The following is an 18,507-nucleotide window of genomic DNA, read 5'->3' on the forward strand; positions in this document are numbered from 1 at the left end:
CTTAGAGGTCCTATCACTGACTATGTCATGCGGTAACCCGTACAGTCTAAACAATTGCTCGATAAACTACCTTGCTAATTGCGTAGCTGTAATGGTCTTCCGTGTCGGTAAAAATCTAGCCATTTTTGTCAAGCGGTCCACCATCCAAATAGAATTGTGGCCTTGACTTGTTCTTGGCAATCCAATAATAAAATCCATAGAAATACTTTCTCATTTATTATTTGGGATTTGCAAAGGATGCAACATCCCAGCCTGTCTAAAGCGTTCAGCTTTATTTGCTTGACAAACTTGACACTTGAGGACATAATCTTCGACATACCCTTTCATCTTTGGCCAATAAAAAGTGTGTTTTACTAAAGCTAATGTCCCATGTATCCCAGGGTGTCCAGCAGAAGGTGTAGGCATATGCTCACTTATGGTAGTGCTATGTGTGAACAGGGCTTAACCAAGGGCACTTTTTCCCATGTGGTTTTTCCCCTTGGACATCAAGTGTGAAAGGACACTCTAACATATAATATTTTGTACTTCTATATTATATGGATGTGGCACACATGCAAGGGTTGACTTGCATTTTGTGGATACCACACTTTTGCTCACTCTCTCTCTCTCTCTCTCTCATTTCTGTGTGTGAGCTTCTCTACCTTGCACCTAACCCTAATGTGCAGGTTTGTGTGTGTGAGTGTGTGAGTCCAACACCCAACATTTGGTATCAGAGCTCAGAGCTGGGAGCTGGGAGCTGGCCCTGATATTCTGCTGCTGGAAAAATTCCTACAAAATTCCGTCGCCGCCGTGGTTCCGTCCGTTGAATTCCGTCGCCGCTGTGTTTCCGTCCGTCGAATTCCGTCGCCGGATTGTCTCGTTCCGTCGGAGCTCCTCCGTCCAGCCACCAGTTTCGGGCGGCACTAGTGGGGAGCCCACCACCTCCGCCCAGCCTCGCGAGCGGCACCGCCCTGCAGCTGGCGACCCACCACCAGCGCCGCCCAGCTCCGTCACACGCATCTGGGCACCGTCGGCGCTTCATCCGGTCGACCAGAGGCAGGTGCTCGCATCAGTTCCGTTTCCACGGCGCTCGCGTACGCTCCGTCTCGAACCCGCCGTCACCGTCGCTCAGCGCCCGTCGTTCTTCCGTCAGCGCCCCAGCCGGCTGCCCAGAGCCGTCGACGTGTTGCTGTCCCGTTCCGTTCCGGCGTTGCTGTCCCGTTCCGCCGGCTCTACTCCAACGGGCACGCGGCATCGTCCCGTTCACGTCAGTTCTGCTCGCGACTGCGTCTGAAGCGCCTCGTCGCCTCTCGCTCACCCGACAGCTGCACAACGCCCGTTTCTGCTGGTCCGCCTCCGTCCAGAGCACTTTTCTGCTGGTTCGCCACCGTTCAGCGCTCGTCTACTATTCTCCCGCCTACGACTGGCCCATGGCTGCCGCTTCCATCTGCTCCGCCTTGCTGTCCTCTGCACACCTTGTGACCTGTGTGCACCCATCTGCAGCTCTGCACACCTCCCACCAGCTCGACTACTCAACATTCCGCCTGCTCGACTCAACATTCCGCTTGCTCAACCCTCCAACATTTGGTTCGATTCCCTTCAACATTTGGTTCAATTCCCTGCAACGACTGGCCACCTGCAACGACACCTTGCCTGAAGGTATTTTTCTGTACAAATTTCTAGGTCAAATACAAAATCTGCAGCCATTGCAGGGCAGGTCATATGCTGATTTTGCAGACGATGAATACTGTGCAAGTCGGATTGAAAAGAAAATTGCAGATGAAATTTGGGGGTTTTTGAAATTGAGGTCAAAATCAGCAAATTGAACCTCTTACATTTGCAGAAATTTAGGGCTTTTGTGGAAATTGGCAAATTAGATGCACATTGAAGCGATTGGAGTGCATACAAATTGGGGATTTTCTGATTGGAGCATGTAATTGGGCATTACAGCTGCGATTTGTCGCGTATGTATACACATTGTGTAATTGGACAATTTGGTGCAGGTTTACACTTGCTTTGGTTTGCAGGCATACATTTGCACAGGACATTTGGTTGCCTGGCAGTGCACATTGGTGCTTGGTTTGCTTGCAGTTATACTTTGTTGACATGGCACAGAATGCTACAGATGTATTTGGTGTGCCCACCCAGGAGGACAAGCTGGATGGATCTAACTACTCACTTTGGAGTTTTATGATCCGTAATTTGCTGGTAGCCAAAGGGCTTTGGGGCATCGTGTGTGGTGATGACACACGCCCACATACCATTCAGCCAGCCACACCTCAAAGGGGAGGTGCTCAAAGAGCTCCTGATGTAGATCCTGTTTCCGCACAAGAGCACAAGAGATGGGACTCTAGAGATGCACAGGCCATGTCATTGATAGCCCTTTCAGTGAAAAGGACTATTATTCCGCACATTCGTTCATGCAAGACATCGAAGCTTGCATGGGACACATTGGAAGCAATGTATCAGGTACGCAACGAGGCAAGAGTTGCCTACTTGAAGAGGCAATTGGATCTTCTTTCTATGGATGAGGGTGACTCTATGGCAGATCATCTCACCAAAGTGAAAGATTTGCAGGAACAATTGCTCAACATTGATGAGGTTATCCCAGACAGACAGATGGTCACCAACACTCTTCATTCTTTACCGCCTTCCTACTTGGGCTTTCACACCTCTCTCAACCTCTCAATGAGAGGAGGTGGTGATCCCGTCACTTTTGAAGAGCTCGTGGGTTTACTCTTGTAGGAAGAGCAAACAAGAGCAAACTTATCGAGCAACCGTGGTGGAGAAAAGGCATTTACAGCCAAGGATAAGGGTAAAGCAAAGAGCTTTAAGCATGGGGGACAACAGTCTAGCAAGGCTGGTCATGGACAGCCCTCTCCTAGTGGTGAAAAGTCTGACAAAGGGGATGCAAACAAGCCCAAAAAGAAGGGCAAATGTCACTACTGCCATAAGCCTGGACACTACATCAGTGAATGTAGGAAAAGGATTGCAAAAGAGAAAAAGAAAGAAGCAGGCAATGCAGTAGCAGACTCTTCGGATGACAAAGCAAAGCAATCAGCTAATGTAATCCAGGAAGAGTACACTTTTTTGGTCACATGCACTAGTGACACACCAAGTGCTTCGGACACTGATATGTCTTGCATTGCATCTGACAGACAGAATGCATCATGGTATTTTGATAGTGGTGCTTCGAGCCACATCACTTCATGCAAAGATGTATTTCAGCACTTGGTTTATGCTTCAAATGGCCGCACTGTATCATGTGCAGATCATACCACATATCCAGTAAAGGGAATTGGTAATGTCATACTTATTGCAGCCAATGGTGCCAATATATGTATGAAAAATGTATTGTATGTTCCAGGAATAAAGAAAAATCTGCTCTCCGTCTCAGCCATAAACGACCAAGGTTTAAAGGTTGAATTTGAAGATGGGAAGTGTTTGGTGAAAGACCCATCAAAGGGTTATCAAATAGTCACTTCTGGAACATGATACAAAGGCTTGTATAAGCTGGACAGCTATGACAAGCGCACTTATGATGTAAATACAGTGGCTGCCCACACTCCTGCTATGCATGATGCAGAGCTATGGCATGCTCGTTTTGGGCATGTAAATTTTCAGAGTTTGATGCTTTTGCAGAAGCATCATATGGTTGATAATATGCCGCCTCTTGAGTCTCCACCAAGACATGTATGTGAGGGGTGTATTTTGGGAAAGATGCAACGAAAACCATTCCCCAAAGATGGAGCTGTTAGAGCTGAAAGTAAATTACAGCTCATACATAGTGATGTATGTGGTCCAATGCGGACACCATCCATAGGGGGGCATCTTTACTTTGTCACATTCATTGATGACTACTCCAGGTTTGCTTGGGCTTACCCTTTGAAAGCAAAAGAAGATGTGTTTACATGCTTTCGACACTTTGTCGCAATGGCTGAAAATATGTGTGCATGTAAAGTCCAAACACTTCGCTCAGATAGAGGTGGAGAATACATGTCAAATGCATTCAAGGATTATATGCTTCAAAAGGGCATCAAACACCAATGTACTGTGCCTTATACACCGCAGCAGAATGGTGTAGCTGAAAGGAAAAATAGATCTCTCATGGAGATGGCAAGATGCATGGTGAAAGCACAAAAGTTGCCTCACAAATTTTGGATGGAAGCTATAATGTGTGCAACTCATGTGTTGAACAGGTGTCCAACAAAAGCTTTGAAAACCATAACACCATTTGAGGCTTGGTATAGCCGAAAGCCAACAGTGGATTATATGTGTACATTTGGGTGTTTGGCATATGCACATGTGCCAGAACAACTCCGAACAAAGCTTGATGACAAAGCAATTAAATGCATTTTTGTGGGCTACAGCAATGAAAGCAAAGGATACCGTCTTTATAATCCAACTACACGAAGGATTTTTGTGAGTAGAGATGTGGTATTTGCTGAAAATTCAGAACAGCCCATGGTCAGCTTGTATAAAAGCAATGATACAGGCTTACAGGACATGTTTGATGGACTTTTACCCATTGCAATTAGGGGGGATTCAGATCAGCCAGCCCCTACACAAGAAAATCCACATGTAGAACATGTGGACCAGCCAGCCATTCAGCCCCCTTCTGTGGAAGAAGTGGAAGATCTTGTCAGGGAAGAGCAAACAGCCATAGACACAGCCAAGTCAGTGCCAAGATGGTTGCTGAAAACTTTGCAAGAAAGCAAACTTGCAGCTCCACTCACAGGTAGAACAAGGGCTAGTTCCAGCCATGATTTGAATGTACATCGTGGGGAGTCTGCATTCGCAATGGGTGGTCTCTTTGATTCAGAAGAGCCTTCTTCTTATGAAGAAGCACATGAGAATGAGCATTGGTTGCAAGCTATGCAAGCTGAAATTTCTTCTATCATGAAGAATAATACATGGAATCTTGTGGAATTGCCTAAAGGCAAGCATGTAATTGGCACAAAGTGGGTGTATAAAGTCAAAAGAAAGTCTGATGGTACTATTGACAGGTACAAAGCAAGACTTGTGGCTAAAGGCTACTCCCAGAAAAAGGGAATAGATTATGAAGAGACTTTTGCTCCTACTTCGAGAATGACCACAATAAGATCTGTGATTGCATTGGCTGCCCATAAAGGATGGAAAGTGCATCAATTGGATATCAAAACTGCATTCTTGAATGGGGATTTACAAGAGGAAGTATATGTAAATCAGCCCATTGGTTTTGTAGTTCTTGGTGAGGAACATAAAGTATGCAGGTTGCACAAAGCATTGTATGGGTTAAAGCAAGCTCCAAGAGCTTGGTATGATAAGATACATGCTCATCTAACCAGCCAAGGTTATGAGAATAGTCCAGCTGAAAGCACATTATATGTGAAGAAAACCAATGCGCCGATATTCTCATAGTCATCTTGTATGTAGATGACATGCTCATTACAGGTACAAGCAAAGCACAAATTTCAGATTTCAAAGCTGATTTGAAAGCTGAATTTGATATGTCAGATTTGGGGCCTTTACACTACTATCTCGGCATACAGTTTATGCATACAGATGATGGCATTGTTATGCAGCAAACTAAGTACATAAAAAGTTTGCTAAAAAGGTTTCACATGGATGAATGTAAGCCCATTTCTACTCCGGTAGAACCAGGTGTACGGCTTACTATGCATGATATTGGAGAGCCTTTTGAGGCCGGCCTTTATAGCCAGGCAGTGGGATGCCTCATTTACTTGTGTAACACGAGGCCAGACATATCTTTTGGAGTGTCTTTGTTGAGCAAATTCATGCACAGCCCAGGCACAAAGCATTGGCAAGCAGTCAAACGCATTTTTCGATATCTTAGGGTACCCTGGATCTTGGTTTGTTCTATCCTAGGGGGGGCAACTTGCAGCTTTATGCATACAGTGATTCAGATTGGGTTGGTGATTATGATACCAGGCAATCCACCAGTGGGAATTGTTTTTTTCTTGGCAGCTCATGCATATCTTGGTTGAGTAAAAAGCAACCCACTGTTGCTACATCTACTTGTGAGGCTGAGTACAGGGCAGTCTTTACAGCTACAGTAGATTGTGTATGGTTGAGGAGACTATTGGCTGATCTTCGTGAGTGTCAGCAGACACCCACCACCATTCTCACTGATAGCCAGAGTGCTATGGCCGTGGCACGAAATCCAGTATTTCATGCCCGTACCAAGCACATAGAGATTCATTATCACTATGTCAGAGAGAGGCTACATGCAGGGGAGATCAGTTTATCTTATTGCCCTACACAGGATAATGTTGCAGATCTATTCACAAAGGCTTTACCTCGAGAAAAGTTTGAAGCTTTCCGCAAAGCTTTGGGCTTACCTCATACAGAGAGTGATCTGCTTCCTTGTACAGGTTCACACTTTCACTACAGGGGGGATTTGTAGGCATATGCTCACTTATGGTAGTGCTATGTGTGAACAGGGCTTAACCAAGGGCACTTTTTCCCATGTGGTTTTTCCCCTTGGACATCAAGTGTGAAAGGACACTCTAACATATAATATTTTGTACTTCTATATTATATGGATGTGGCACACATGCAAGGGTTGACTTGCATTTTGTGGATACCACACTTTTGGCTCACTCTCTCTCTCTCTCTCATTTCTGTGTGTGAGCTTCTCTACCTTGCACCTAACCCTAATGTGCAGGTTTGTGTGTGTAAGTGTGTGAGTCCAACACCCAACAGAAGGGGCGTCGTGACACTCCTTAAGAATCTTGGACCTAATGTCCGTGACGTGTGGTACACAAATTCTTTCATTACGGAATAGTAAACCATTCCGAATTATCCACTGGCCTCCTGCAGCCTGAATGGTAGGCTGCTCAGTCATTGAGTCTTGGTAAATCAATGAGCTCTCGTCCTGGATCCTCTGCCAATATGGACCAAAATAACTATTAGTCTTGCAAAGCCCTCTCAATGACTGAAATAAGTCAGGAGAAATCTCGGTGAACGACATAGTATTCACCTGTCTAATCCGACTAAGTGCATTTGCGACACTATTCATGGATCCCTTTTAATAACGGATTTCAAAATCAAAATCTTGCATTAACGCAGCCCATCGAGCTTTCCTTCCTCTCAAATCATCTACATCACACACATACTTGATTGACTGATGATCAGTCAATACCACAAACTTGGAGCCATATAAATAATGTCTCCAAACCTTGAGAGCGTGAATGACATCATAAAGCTCCTTCTCAAGGGTTGGCCAACGAGATTGAGTGTCGTCCAGCTTTCTACTCTCGAAAGCAACAGGTCTACCATCTTGGAATAGAGTAGCCCCGATTGCGTCACTGGCATCAATCTCAAGAACATAAGGCCTACTAGGATCGGGTAGTGCTAAGATAGGTGCTTCCTTGACTTTATCATTCAAAAGTCTGAAGATCGTTATTCCAAGTGATAGGCTGATTCGACTTACGTCCACGACCTTTCAACAAGTCGGTCATCGGTAGTGTGAGAGCTGAGAGTACTCCCGCACAGAGTGTATCTACCGTGTGCTACACGCACACAAGACTAGCTTCGAGGCTTGGGGAAGCTTGGAGCTAGGCAGGCTGATTGGCGAGCTGGACTAGGGATAGACTCATGGGTGGGCCCAAGTATGGACGGGCGGGTGCCTAAGTGTGGAAGCCCCGTGACCGGCCGAGAGCCTATAAAAGGGTGGCCAAGGTTAGTCAATAGTTCATAGAGTCTCGCATGTCTTTGTGAGAGCTCTATGGTCAGGAGCCTGAATCTAGTACAGACGTGCACCTGCTTTATGCAGCCGAGGCTGGCAGCAGTCGTGAGGCCCACGAGGGTAGCTCCGTGGCGGTATGGGACGTCACGGGATAGAGATTGGTCAGTACGACTTGCTAGTTAGCTCAGCTCGTGGCTCAGTGGGGATAGCCAAGACTTGTGGGTTTTGCCCACGGCTCTCAAGGTCGGGTGGTGAGTCAGGCCTGCACACCCTTCACGTTATTTGGCTTTATTTTGCAGGTTTTGAGTCTTGTATCAGGAGCGTTCTACGAGGAGATCCATGGGGATTTGACAAGAAGGGCAATCGGCCAGCACTAAAATACAGTCGGGCATCACCAGATCAGTCGGGCAGCACAGACATAGTTGGCGAGGCATCTGGGGGCGCACAGCTCCAGAAAAGCAGGGAAAAAATACGGAGAGTGAGGAAAAATGGGAAGACACCAAATACGGGCGGGCACACCCACAATAGAGGCTCTGACATAGTGTACAAACAGGAGATGACTACTAACAGAGGACTGGTATGTGCATTGGGAGTCTTTTGAACACCATTGAAGGCTCTTGGTGAAGATCATAGAAGGCCCTTGAAGAGTTTTTGTGGCAGTCTTCCTTTGTGGATAGTTGTGTGTTTAATTAAGTTATAAGAAGCGTTCTAAAAATCAGTGCTCCCTCTTTCGTTACAAACTGCAGTAATGGGCAGAAAAGGGAGGGGTGCAAAGAGGAGACGGAGGGAGGCTGTGGTGGCAGAAGTACATAAAGGCGTGGGGGGTTCGGTGTAGAACAGGAGGGGATGCAGGAGCTCCATCTTATTTGCATGGTCTACTACATGCTACTCTTTTGACCTGCTTTTTAATAGTTGTGCTTTTCAATCCAAAATTAGGCTTCAGATAATCAAAGCAGTCCTTTTTGGTTGAAAGCACATGCTTACATTCATCAGCAAAAAACTACTTACAATAGAACATCACAAGGAGGTGAAAGTAAAAGCATTAACAGTTGCACCCAGCCAAGAGATGAGTTAAGCAAAAAGGAGGGCGCACCCAAAAACACGAATGAAAGGCTTTCGTAGTAGCAACTCGAGTGCCCACCCGAAGTCTCACCTAAAGGCAGCACAGTTAATGCCAACAGGAAGCCTGCAGGGATTTAAACTCGGGACCTCCCCCAACCAGGTCACAAACCCACACCACAAGGCTACACACCCATTGGCCATTTCGCTTGTTACGACCCTGTGTTTTTCCCTCTGGACAACAAACAGGTGGGCACGGGCACGGGCACGGGACGCACAGTGTGGACAGGCATCAGCTGAATGTGAAAAGGAAACCCATGTTAGTGGCCAGCCCAAGTGTGAAAGGAGACAAAAGAGATTTTAAGTTTATAAGGTTTAGTAACCTTTGAAGGCTTTAAAAAAAAAATAATCTTATTATTCTTGAGGCATGCGTTTTGCTAAAGTTGCTTTTGGCGTTTTTGAGAAAGCAGAATCGCATCTTTATAAAGGGTGGCGAGCAGGAGAGGAAGGTGGCTGTGTGGAGGTCGCCGGATGGCTTACGCTGGGCGTTGCTGTTGCGCGTGGGGTGGTGCTGCTGCGCAATAGCCAGAAGAAGCTGCTGCTGCCGCCAGGAGCTGCCGCTGCCGCCGCCACGAGCTGCTGCCACCGCTAGGAGCTGCCGCTGCTGTTGGGCGTTGCTGCCGCCAGGTGCAACCACGCTGTTGCGCATGGGGTGGTGGTGCTGCTGTTACTGCCGCCGCTGCTAGGTACTACTGCCACCTCCGTCGGGTGCTGCTGCACTTGCGCGCACGGACTACTGCTGGCAGACACTGCTGTTGCCGCTTCCAAGTGCTGCTGCTGCTGCTGCTGCCGCTGCCGCTGTTGATGCTGCTGCCGCCGCCACAGGGTGATGCTGCTACTGCTGCCGATGGTTGCTGCTGGGCGTTGTCAGGTGGGCTGTGAACAGCTTTAGGCGCCAGATGGATTGTTGCCAGCGCATGGATATCGGGAGTGCTATATGCACGGGCTGCCAGCATCTAGCGACCAGATAGGTGGGCAGCTAGGCAAGCTATCAGTTAGGTGGACAGCCAGTTGGGCAGTCAGATGGACGCCAGGTGTGGGAAAGCGGTGCAGAGGATGGGCACACAACAATGAATTTGACAAGGTACTGGTGATCGTGGAGCAGGTTACATGCATGTGTGGAAGCAGCCAAGCAGGTGAACTTTGGTATCGTGGATTGCAGGCCTTGTTTACGAGATTGGGATACAGTGGATCAAGCTGCACATGCACAGGATGATGTTCTTGGAAGAGATGTGTTGTTGCTCTTTGACTTGGACTTATGTGTATTCAGGGATTGCTTGACATGTCCTCTATCTTTCTCTCTCTAGGTTTTGGCAACCGTGGTCTGATGGTTTATCTGTCATGGAAATAGGACATTGGTCTTTTGAGAAGAAACAGGACTTTGGTATCGAGGATACAAGACTATGGTTTATGGATACAGGTCTATGGTTTATGAGATACAGGTCTTTGGTTTCATGAGGAAAGCATGTCTCTTGATTCATGTGAACAGGTTCTAGTTTTTCTGGAGGTTACACGCAAGTTGTGTGACTATAGGAAGGACATATGGTTTGGTACAGCCCTACTGCTGTCTGGGAAAGGGTTTGTGAGATCCATAGTTGAGATGGAGAAGACCTTTTCAAGCATGGAGGTGTCGTACAGGTGTGCCTTCTCTATAGAATGCTTTGCTATACTAAGCGAGAGTTCTTATTTGGAAAGTCCTGGGTGAAAAGCTAAAAGGGATCCTATTGGTAAAGGATTCGACAAGTTGTACTTTGTACTCATATTTGATCAAGTAAAGAAATACCGCAAGGGGTGCCACTGCGTTTTGGGGCCAATCGGTGTCCTTGTATTATTTGCACGAGCACTCTAGCTCCCCTTGTTTGTTTTCTTTTTCTAGGTTCCCATGGGTGATGAAGTGTTTTGTGTGCGAGTGTTTGTTTCACCGCCCGTTAGATTTCTGAAGGCCGGTTTCATCGCCCAAATTCGTAAGTTATTTCTGATAATGTCACTGGCCAAGTGGTTTTTTAGGAACATTTTGCTTCAAAACGTATCAAAGGTTTCAAAATGACGAAACACGTTTCTTTGTGACTAGGTTTTGAAGATTGTTGGGCCATTGTGAGCCTCTTTGATAAAAGGACGAAGGCCTTGAGTGTTGTGAGGAATTAGACTAGGTGCACACCTTTGGGGAATGCAGTATGGAAGGCCCTGAGGCATTTGGCTTAAGTGAGAGTCAGGCATGGCAAACACAGAGTCCTGAAAGGAGCATGAAAAAGCTGCCAAACATGAAAACCAAAGGCAGCCAGATAAGCAACAGTTTTGGGCAATTTTGGGTAGCCAAAACAGCCCTGGGTTGTCAGCCAGAAAGGTATAGAAAATAGAAACTTATGCGGTTTGGATTGTTGTAAGCTGGCTTGATGGAAAGCCGACCAGACAAAAAGGAAAATCTGTCGGTGTAAGGGAAACAAGGTGGATGGGGTGTGGCTGCTGGAACCTGGGGAGAGGGGGGTTGGGGAGGACTGGACCCAGGGCCTTTGGTGCCTGAGCTCCTCACCCATGGTGTTCCATACTATCAGGACCCATCATCAAGGTGTAAGGCTTGAGCCAGACCAAGGATTGAGCTGGGCCTGACTTGTTTTTTACTTAACAGGGGAGTAACCATTAATGTTCACTTATATAGATACCAGGTGAGAGTGTGCTTTACTGAAGGTCCCGTCACACTAGGTAATTAATTAGTAGCTTTCCAATTCTCATGATCGAGCTTCTAATCAGCATTAGTCAATCTCATCAGTATAAGGCAGCCACCTCTGCTGTAATGCTAATTAAACGGGGTGCAAGATGGGTGCTGCATGAATCTCTGTTTTTGCTATACAAATTCTCTTCTTTTATAGATTATCTGGATCATATAAAATGCTAATACTTTTCCAAGTGCAAAAAACCAGTATCAAGATTTTTTAAAAGAAATTGTTATGCTGTATTTTGACAGGCAGCTAAAGCTCTGCAAGTATGGTGACAAGGTGAGGCTTTCTGTAGACCCTTTTTCGTCAAGTTAGCAAAATTTAAGCAAGTTTTTGAAAGATTTTTTCTTTAAAAAATGAATTCTTGATGGCCATCTCACCAATCGTTTCTGTATCCAACAGGAGTTAGTTAATGCGGTTCAAGCCAGTGAGTCACATTGCTTAGCATGCCTTGCCCATTAGGTTTTGTCACCCCCCAGTCAGTGTCAGAAAGGAACTTGGACCACGTACAAATGATATGCTTTCTAGCTTCATTGAAAAACAAGATGAAGCATTGCCTGCCTGCATGGGCCCACATGCACATCATACCCGTGGCCTGGCCACACGAACACATGCACGCATGTGCACGGGCGCACGCACAAAGTTGAGTTGGGGGCGTCTCCATGATTACATTGTGTGCATTTGTGCACTCATGTATACACAAAGTTGAGCTGGCCACATGCTCATGTTGCCTTTGTGCATTCACAAGTTTGCACATGTGCACACACACACACACACACACACACACACACACACACACACACTCAAGTGTGTGCAACTTCTTGATTACCGTTACTGTGTTTTTATTTTCTCTCTGGCTACCAGTTTCGTGGAAGAACAATTGTTCTTTCAGATCATAAACTTTTTCTACTCCACAAGATTTTACCTTAGAATACAACGTGCTTGAATGTGACTCATTTGACCAGTCCATTATTTTCATACCTTTCAATCACATGCGGTATGTCATTCTCTCTACTTGACCAATGGCACTTATCATGAATTGGTAAGCCTCAGTTTTCATGAACTCTTACTCATATTGACCATGGCCCTTACTGATGTATTGTTGCAAACCAGGCTGCTGGTTCTTTTTATGCAAAGGAAATGTATCCAGCCTCAGTTTTCGTGAACTATGGCTCTTACTCTAATTGACCATGGCCCTTACTGATGTATTGTTGCAAACCAGGCTGCTGGTGCCTTTTTATGCCAAGGAAATGTATCCAGTCTTTCAAATTTAGAACTAGTCAATAATTTGTGCAATCTGGGCAAAATAATCTCAGAATTGGGTCCAATATTTACAATTAAGGGAGATGGAAGCACTATATTATGCATATTGTCCAAGGGTGGCTTTAGATGGCCTTCCAGGCTTTCCGTGTCATCATCGACCTGAGATCTTGTCATGGAGTTGTTTGAGGAGAGGATGGCTGCACAGGGTACTATGGCGGGTTGGGATGGGGAGCTGTCTCTCTGAAGCCACCCAAAGGTAATAGAAGCTTCTTTTTCAATTTTGGGTGCATGGTAAACTTAGGTTCATGCCCACATGCCAGGCCATTAACACATGCATGTGACAGGTTATTTATCATATGTGGGGAAGTCAACATCGTCCTTATGGAAGTAGGTTAGACCATAAAATGCTTTCAGCATTGTGGTTATGTGTATGTCCCTAGACATGCAATGACAGGTGCATGTGCTAACTGGGGTGAGCATGCGTGTAGGTTTATGTATGGTGGATGCTTGGCAAGTTTATTGTAGACTATTGTCTCTTTTGTGAACTTTTGCAATATGTAAAAACTTCTACATATGTTCATGGCACTCAGTTTTTCATGATGTATTTGTTTTTGAGGGGGTAGGAAATTCTGTTTTGACTGTAGATATCATTTGATGATATTTGGTTGCATTTTGACAACGTATTGGTTTCTTTGCCTTGGAGTGCCAAACCACAGAATAAACCTTTACACACATGATCTAAACCAAGACATCACATGTTTAAATTTAGCACCTTAATAGTTGGCTATGCATGCCAACTTATTCACCTCATCATTTCTGCTGCTTATGCAGATATTCGATCGCTAGAGCGCTCATTGTGAATGCTTTTGCCTCGGGGGTCTCTCTTAAACTTCAAACTAGTGTGGGTGTCTGTGTGCATGTGTGAGCATGCATGTGTTTTTCCTTAGAGGCCTCACTCAGGGTTACAATTAGAGAAACTCAGATTCTCATCATGTAATGTGTGCACATTATTTCTATTTGGAAATCAACTTTCGATGATCAACTTGTTCTCATATCTCGATGGTCACAGTTTCTTGGTTCATCTAGAGAAATGAGGAGCGTGTGTTTGGGTTGGTTAGATAAATATATATGCATAATTAAGCTGAATTTTTTTAATTAAAGTATTCTTTTTTGTTCAGATTTACATATTATGCATAGGTGCCGATGTTTAAACTTAAGCCCCGAATCCAGCAACTTGGTTACTAAGCATATACAGGTTGTGTTTGCAAAGTTTGACATCTCACTTGCAATAAACATCATCCTCCCAACTTTGTGCCTATTGTGTTTGGTCAGCCAAAATAAATATTTGAGGCATTCTTAATGTCGTCTTTAAAGTTTCTTAGTGTGTTTATAGTTTATGCTCTTAGGTCCACTATTCCTTCTTGTTGATGCAGCAACATAAGTTGATCAAAGATGAAATACAACCAATGATCGGGGTTTAGTTCTACGTGAATACACGTCGAATGTAGGATGGATTGTGCACCTCGCTTTGTATACTCCCAAGGGACTTCTTAGTTTTGGAGGGGATAGATAGGGGTCCCTTTTGCTATGAACTTGGTCATAAACTTTGTCTATGAAGTAAAAAGACATGGCACACATGAGAATGGTTTCATCAAAAGTATAAAGAAGCAAAAGGACAAGTTTAAGCATGCATTTCCTATCCATTTTCCCATGAAATGAAGTTGATTGTTTCACACTTTGAGGCAAGATATATTTATAAAAGAAGATTAATAACAAACGATGAGAAAGCATTTCCTTTGAAACATGACCTGAAGAGGGGACTGGTAAGGTGGGCAATAAGCAAAAGTGCAAATAGGAGGATTCACTTGAACAACACAAAGTATGGTAGAGTTTCAAGGGTGAGGATGTGGGAAATATGTTCTAATGATGGGGAAAATTTGATACTTTAGCTATATAAATAGCAAAAGAATATAATGGATCTTAAGAGGTGATGTTAAATTCATTGGAGTAATGAAAGGAAAAACCATCAAGTGTTTCATTAGTAAAGGGCCGAACAGGACACCATGGATTATGTGTAAAGTTTTTGATTGCATGGAGTTTGATTTGTGGACATGGCTTCTCTAGTACAACTCCATTCACCATTTAAAATTAGTAAAGTCCTTTATGTACATGAACAAAAGAGGAGTGACACAAGGGGAACAAAATTAGTAAAATCTTTTATGTTACATGAAGTCATAAGGGGAACAAAAGAGAGGGACAGAAAGTATCAACAGAGAATTGTACAAACTTCAAAACTATGAAGGAAACTCCAAAGGGTGTACTCTTTGAAGACATGAATAATTGTGGGCATGATATAAGCAACCAAAAGTATGTATATGCACACAAGTTAAATACACAAAATACAAGTACCTCAATGCACTATTTTCAAAAAGGAGAGTAATAGACCTCTTGGTGGTACCCATGTACACGCTAAAATTATCAAACAAATTGCTATTTTTACCCTTAGATTTTCCCAGTTTTTCAAAGCATGTTCTAAATTCAGAGGTGAGCTTTGCCAAGTAATTAAGGTTGGGCCTCGCGTAATAGACAAAAAAAAAGAGTGCACCCACCCACCTACGTGACACTTCTCCTACTATATGATGAGTCACCATCTCTTGTATTATATGCGAGTGGGATTGACGCCGCCCCCCGTGTTTGGAAGCCGCCCGCCTCTGCGTGTGGCTATGGCGCCCACGGCAGGACGCACATTCACCCAGCGTCGATTCGCCAATCTCTTCTTGCTTTTGTGCTCTTTCCACTTCAGAAGAGCAGCGTCTGTCTGCCCTCTGGGCGAGAAAAGCACAAAAAAGGGCGACCCACAATTTATAGAGCAGATTTTTGCCAATATTTCTTGCCCTAGCGATGACCCAACTCTTCATTTCAGGCCCTTGATTGGAATCCTGTCCCAGCCGGGCGATGGCGATGGCGGGCTCATCATCAAGCGCGAAGGATGGAGCAGTGCAAATGTCTCATATATCGCAGCCTCCTACATCAAATTTGTGGAGATGGGCGGCGCCCGTGCCGTCCCCCTCATCTACAACGAGCCAGAAGACAACCTGCTCCGGGTTCGATTTCTCAAATATGTCTCTTGCATGATTTTGTATTAAATCACTTGTTTTTTTCCAAAAAAAGTTATTTAAAAAAGCTTTTGGGATAATTTTGTCTTGAATTAAATGTGCTTCGTGATCTATATTGATGTTTCAATCTGGGTAACAGAAAATTCCCTTGATTTTGAAGATTTTGACAAGTTTCTCTTGAATTGTCTTTCGAATCTCAATGCTGCTTATGACAAAGGGTGCCGCCTACTTTTTAAGATTTGACTTAGTTTTAACATGTGTCGAAGACCGCCTGCTTTTTGACATGTGACTTGGTTTGCTTAAGGTGGGAAAAAAGAATGTGTTCCATGCCCAGATAATGTATGTCGAGGTTGTGTGTTGACATCAGAAGTTAGCTGGAGCAGTATTACATTGCCTCAGCATAGGGCCTCAAAGGCAGTTCACTTTGGGTGGACAGTTTGGCATGGGGGGGGGGTGTGGTTTAGAATGCACCACCTCAAGAATTGGTTTTGGCATGCTGGGCCCATGTTACAAGGAGTCATACTGATCCAGATTCCACCCTGAGCCTTGATCCCAGATATCAGACTGGACATTGCAGGTCTGTATTAACAATTTGGGCACATTGGATTGTGTTTGGCAAGGTCTTAGCTGTTTCTGTTCTACAAAGTAAGATGGATATCGGAGACTATTGTTCAACTGTGGACAGGACTCTCTTTTGGAGCACATGGCATTGTTTTTCCATTGTATCAAGTCCCCATGGCATATCATGGCTATACCAACTTTTGCCCCTGTATGTAGTGCCCTATATGCTACTGGTCTCTTGTGCATGCCTCGTGGGCCGTGCTACTCGGATTGGAGCGTAAGTCATTCACACTTCCAACTTGAACAATTGAGCAGGTGCGCAAGGACCTGTAACCATAGGGTGCTCTGACGATATGTTTCATATGTAATGGCTAACTTTTGCCTTCTGTATCTAGCAGGAGTTCTTCTTATGACATTTTGGCTACGTGTCTCTTCTATTATGCATCATGCATGATAGAAGTTTTTGTCCCAAAAATAAGCAGGGCTTATCTTCCTTGTCCCCCGCGGCGGGGCGGGGGTTCTGCTCCTACCTAGCTTCTCTTGTAATGCCAGGTGATCGTCTCCTTTAGACATAAAAGGTCTAGGACTCCAGATGCCTTCTGTTACATCCTTGATTGGGCCTCAGGCCAGTGTTAACCGGGGGCTAGGATGCCCCATCTTTAAGGGGATGTGCTAACCTAGGGTTAGCATTAGGGCTTAGCTGGGCATAGGTGCTAATGGGACCTGTCCAAGAGGCTTAGGGCTAGTAGGGACGAGGTTTGGATTGGCCTGGAGTCAATAAAAAGCTAACTAGAGGCGTAGAATGGCTAAAAGCTTAGTAATAAAAGCATTGGGCCAGTAATAGCCTGGTTACTACTATATAAGTGAGTCTACCAAGGGGTATGTGACTCTAGGGCATGCTGCCCAGGCCTGGATGACTCGTGACAGTTCGGATCTCAGGCTCGGGGGCGGTTCTGGAATGGAACCTGTGGTTGGGGGGAAAGTCGCTAGCTAAATTCTATCGTGGTCATTTTCTCCAGATTTGTTGCAAGCATCTGTAACCCTAATATCAGGGCCTAACCAAATGGTACGAACTCGTGGAACTCCAAAAGGAGAGAATCTGTCTTCCAGATCTTCTTGAATTGGCTAAGATGGCCATGGGTGTGACCCTAGTGTTAGCACTTTCATCCCCAGTTTTTGCTCTGTATGGTGCCCATTTGGTCCCCTTTTGTATGGCCCTTGCTTGTGGGCTGGCCACCCCTTTTTTAGTATTTTTCTGGGATTTTTCCCAGCCATTGTGGCATTTTTCTAGGGAGCCATGTCCAACAGCTCCAGTCGGCCTGTTTCTATGCTCCAGTCGGCCAGCTCTTCCCCACTATAAATAGTGGGTGCTGGCCTCTCATTTTTCATAGAGTCTTGTACTTATTTGCTCCCTCACTTATGAGACTATAACTGTCTCTTGCTTGGGACTGTTTTGGTTCAGTATATTCAGCATAGTTTGCTCCATATCTCTCTCTCTCTTGCACTCTCTGTTCAGCACATTCTAGTGCCACTCTGCTTCCGCTCTGTGCACTCTTTCATGGTATCATCGCTCCAGGTTTAGCAACCTTTCTGCTGCCCCAGATTCAGCCCTGTTTTCAGCACCTTCTCCTCTGCGTTTTCTTCCAGATCCATAGCCTTTGCTGCTGCGTTTTCTGGACAGCACTCTGCTGGTCGGTTTTTCTTCAGATTGGCTTCACCGATTCAGCCGTCTGGTTCTTGGAGATCAGCGTTTCATTGCCCACTTGGAGATTGGACTGCAGGCGGCCTGTTTTCTACAGGACAGCACTTGTTCATTGCTGCGTTTTCCTCTCCAGTGGTCCTTTCCCTTTGCAGAGGGGGCTTGTGGTGTTGCGGGCTTTGGTGGCACTCTTGGTACCTGTGGAGGACACCTTTTCTTCAGAGATTGTGCATTTCTTGAGATTGAGCCCAAGCTCTTTTGATGGCTGCTCCCACTTCTCTTGATATGTTTGCTGAGTCTGCCAAGTTGGATGGTTCCAACTACACCCTATGGAAGGTGAAGGTGAAATCGGCCTTGCATGGCGTG

The 18,507-nt window shown here is 45.2% G+C and overlaps 1 protein-coding gene across 9 annotated transcripts in view; it reads left to right on the plus strand.

The window, feature by feature from the left end:
- Window positions 1-18,507, plus strand: part of LOC147615247 (gamma-glutamyl hydrolase 1-like) — a 125,375-nt gene that overhangs the window by 18,466 nt on the left and 88,402 nt on the right. For 3 of the 9 annotated variants that reach the window (XM_086779308.1, XM_086779310.1, XM_086779311.1), the window contains exons 3-4: window positions 11,751-11,781; window positions 15,689-15,869. In XM_086779308.1, the coding sequence (XP_086635434.1) occupies window positions 11,771-11,781; window positions 15,689-15,869 (192 nt within the window). In that variant the 5' untranslated portion in view covers window positions 11,751-11,770. Of the gene's footprint in view, window positions 1-11,750; window positions 11,782-13,943; window positions 14,021-15,403; window positions 15,870-18,507 lie in introns of those variants that run through there. The other 6 variants (XM_086779305.1, XM_086779314.1, XM_086779306.1 and 3 more) reach the window with 4 other exon arrangements.

This window comes from Cibotium barometz, chromosome 40, assembly GCF_041138505.1.
Source record: "Cibotium barometz isolate CiBa-2024 chromosome 40, ASM4113850v1, whole genome shotgun sequence".
Classification (NCBI taxonomy): Eukaryota; Viridiplantae; Streptophyta; class Polypodiopsida; order Cyatheales; family Cibotiaceae; genus Cibotium; species Cibotium barometz.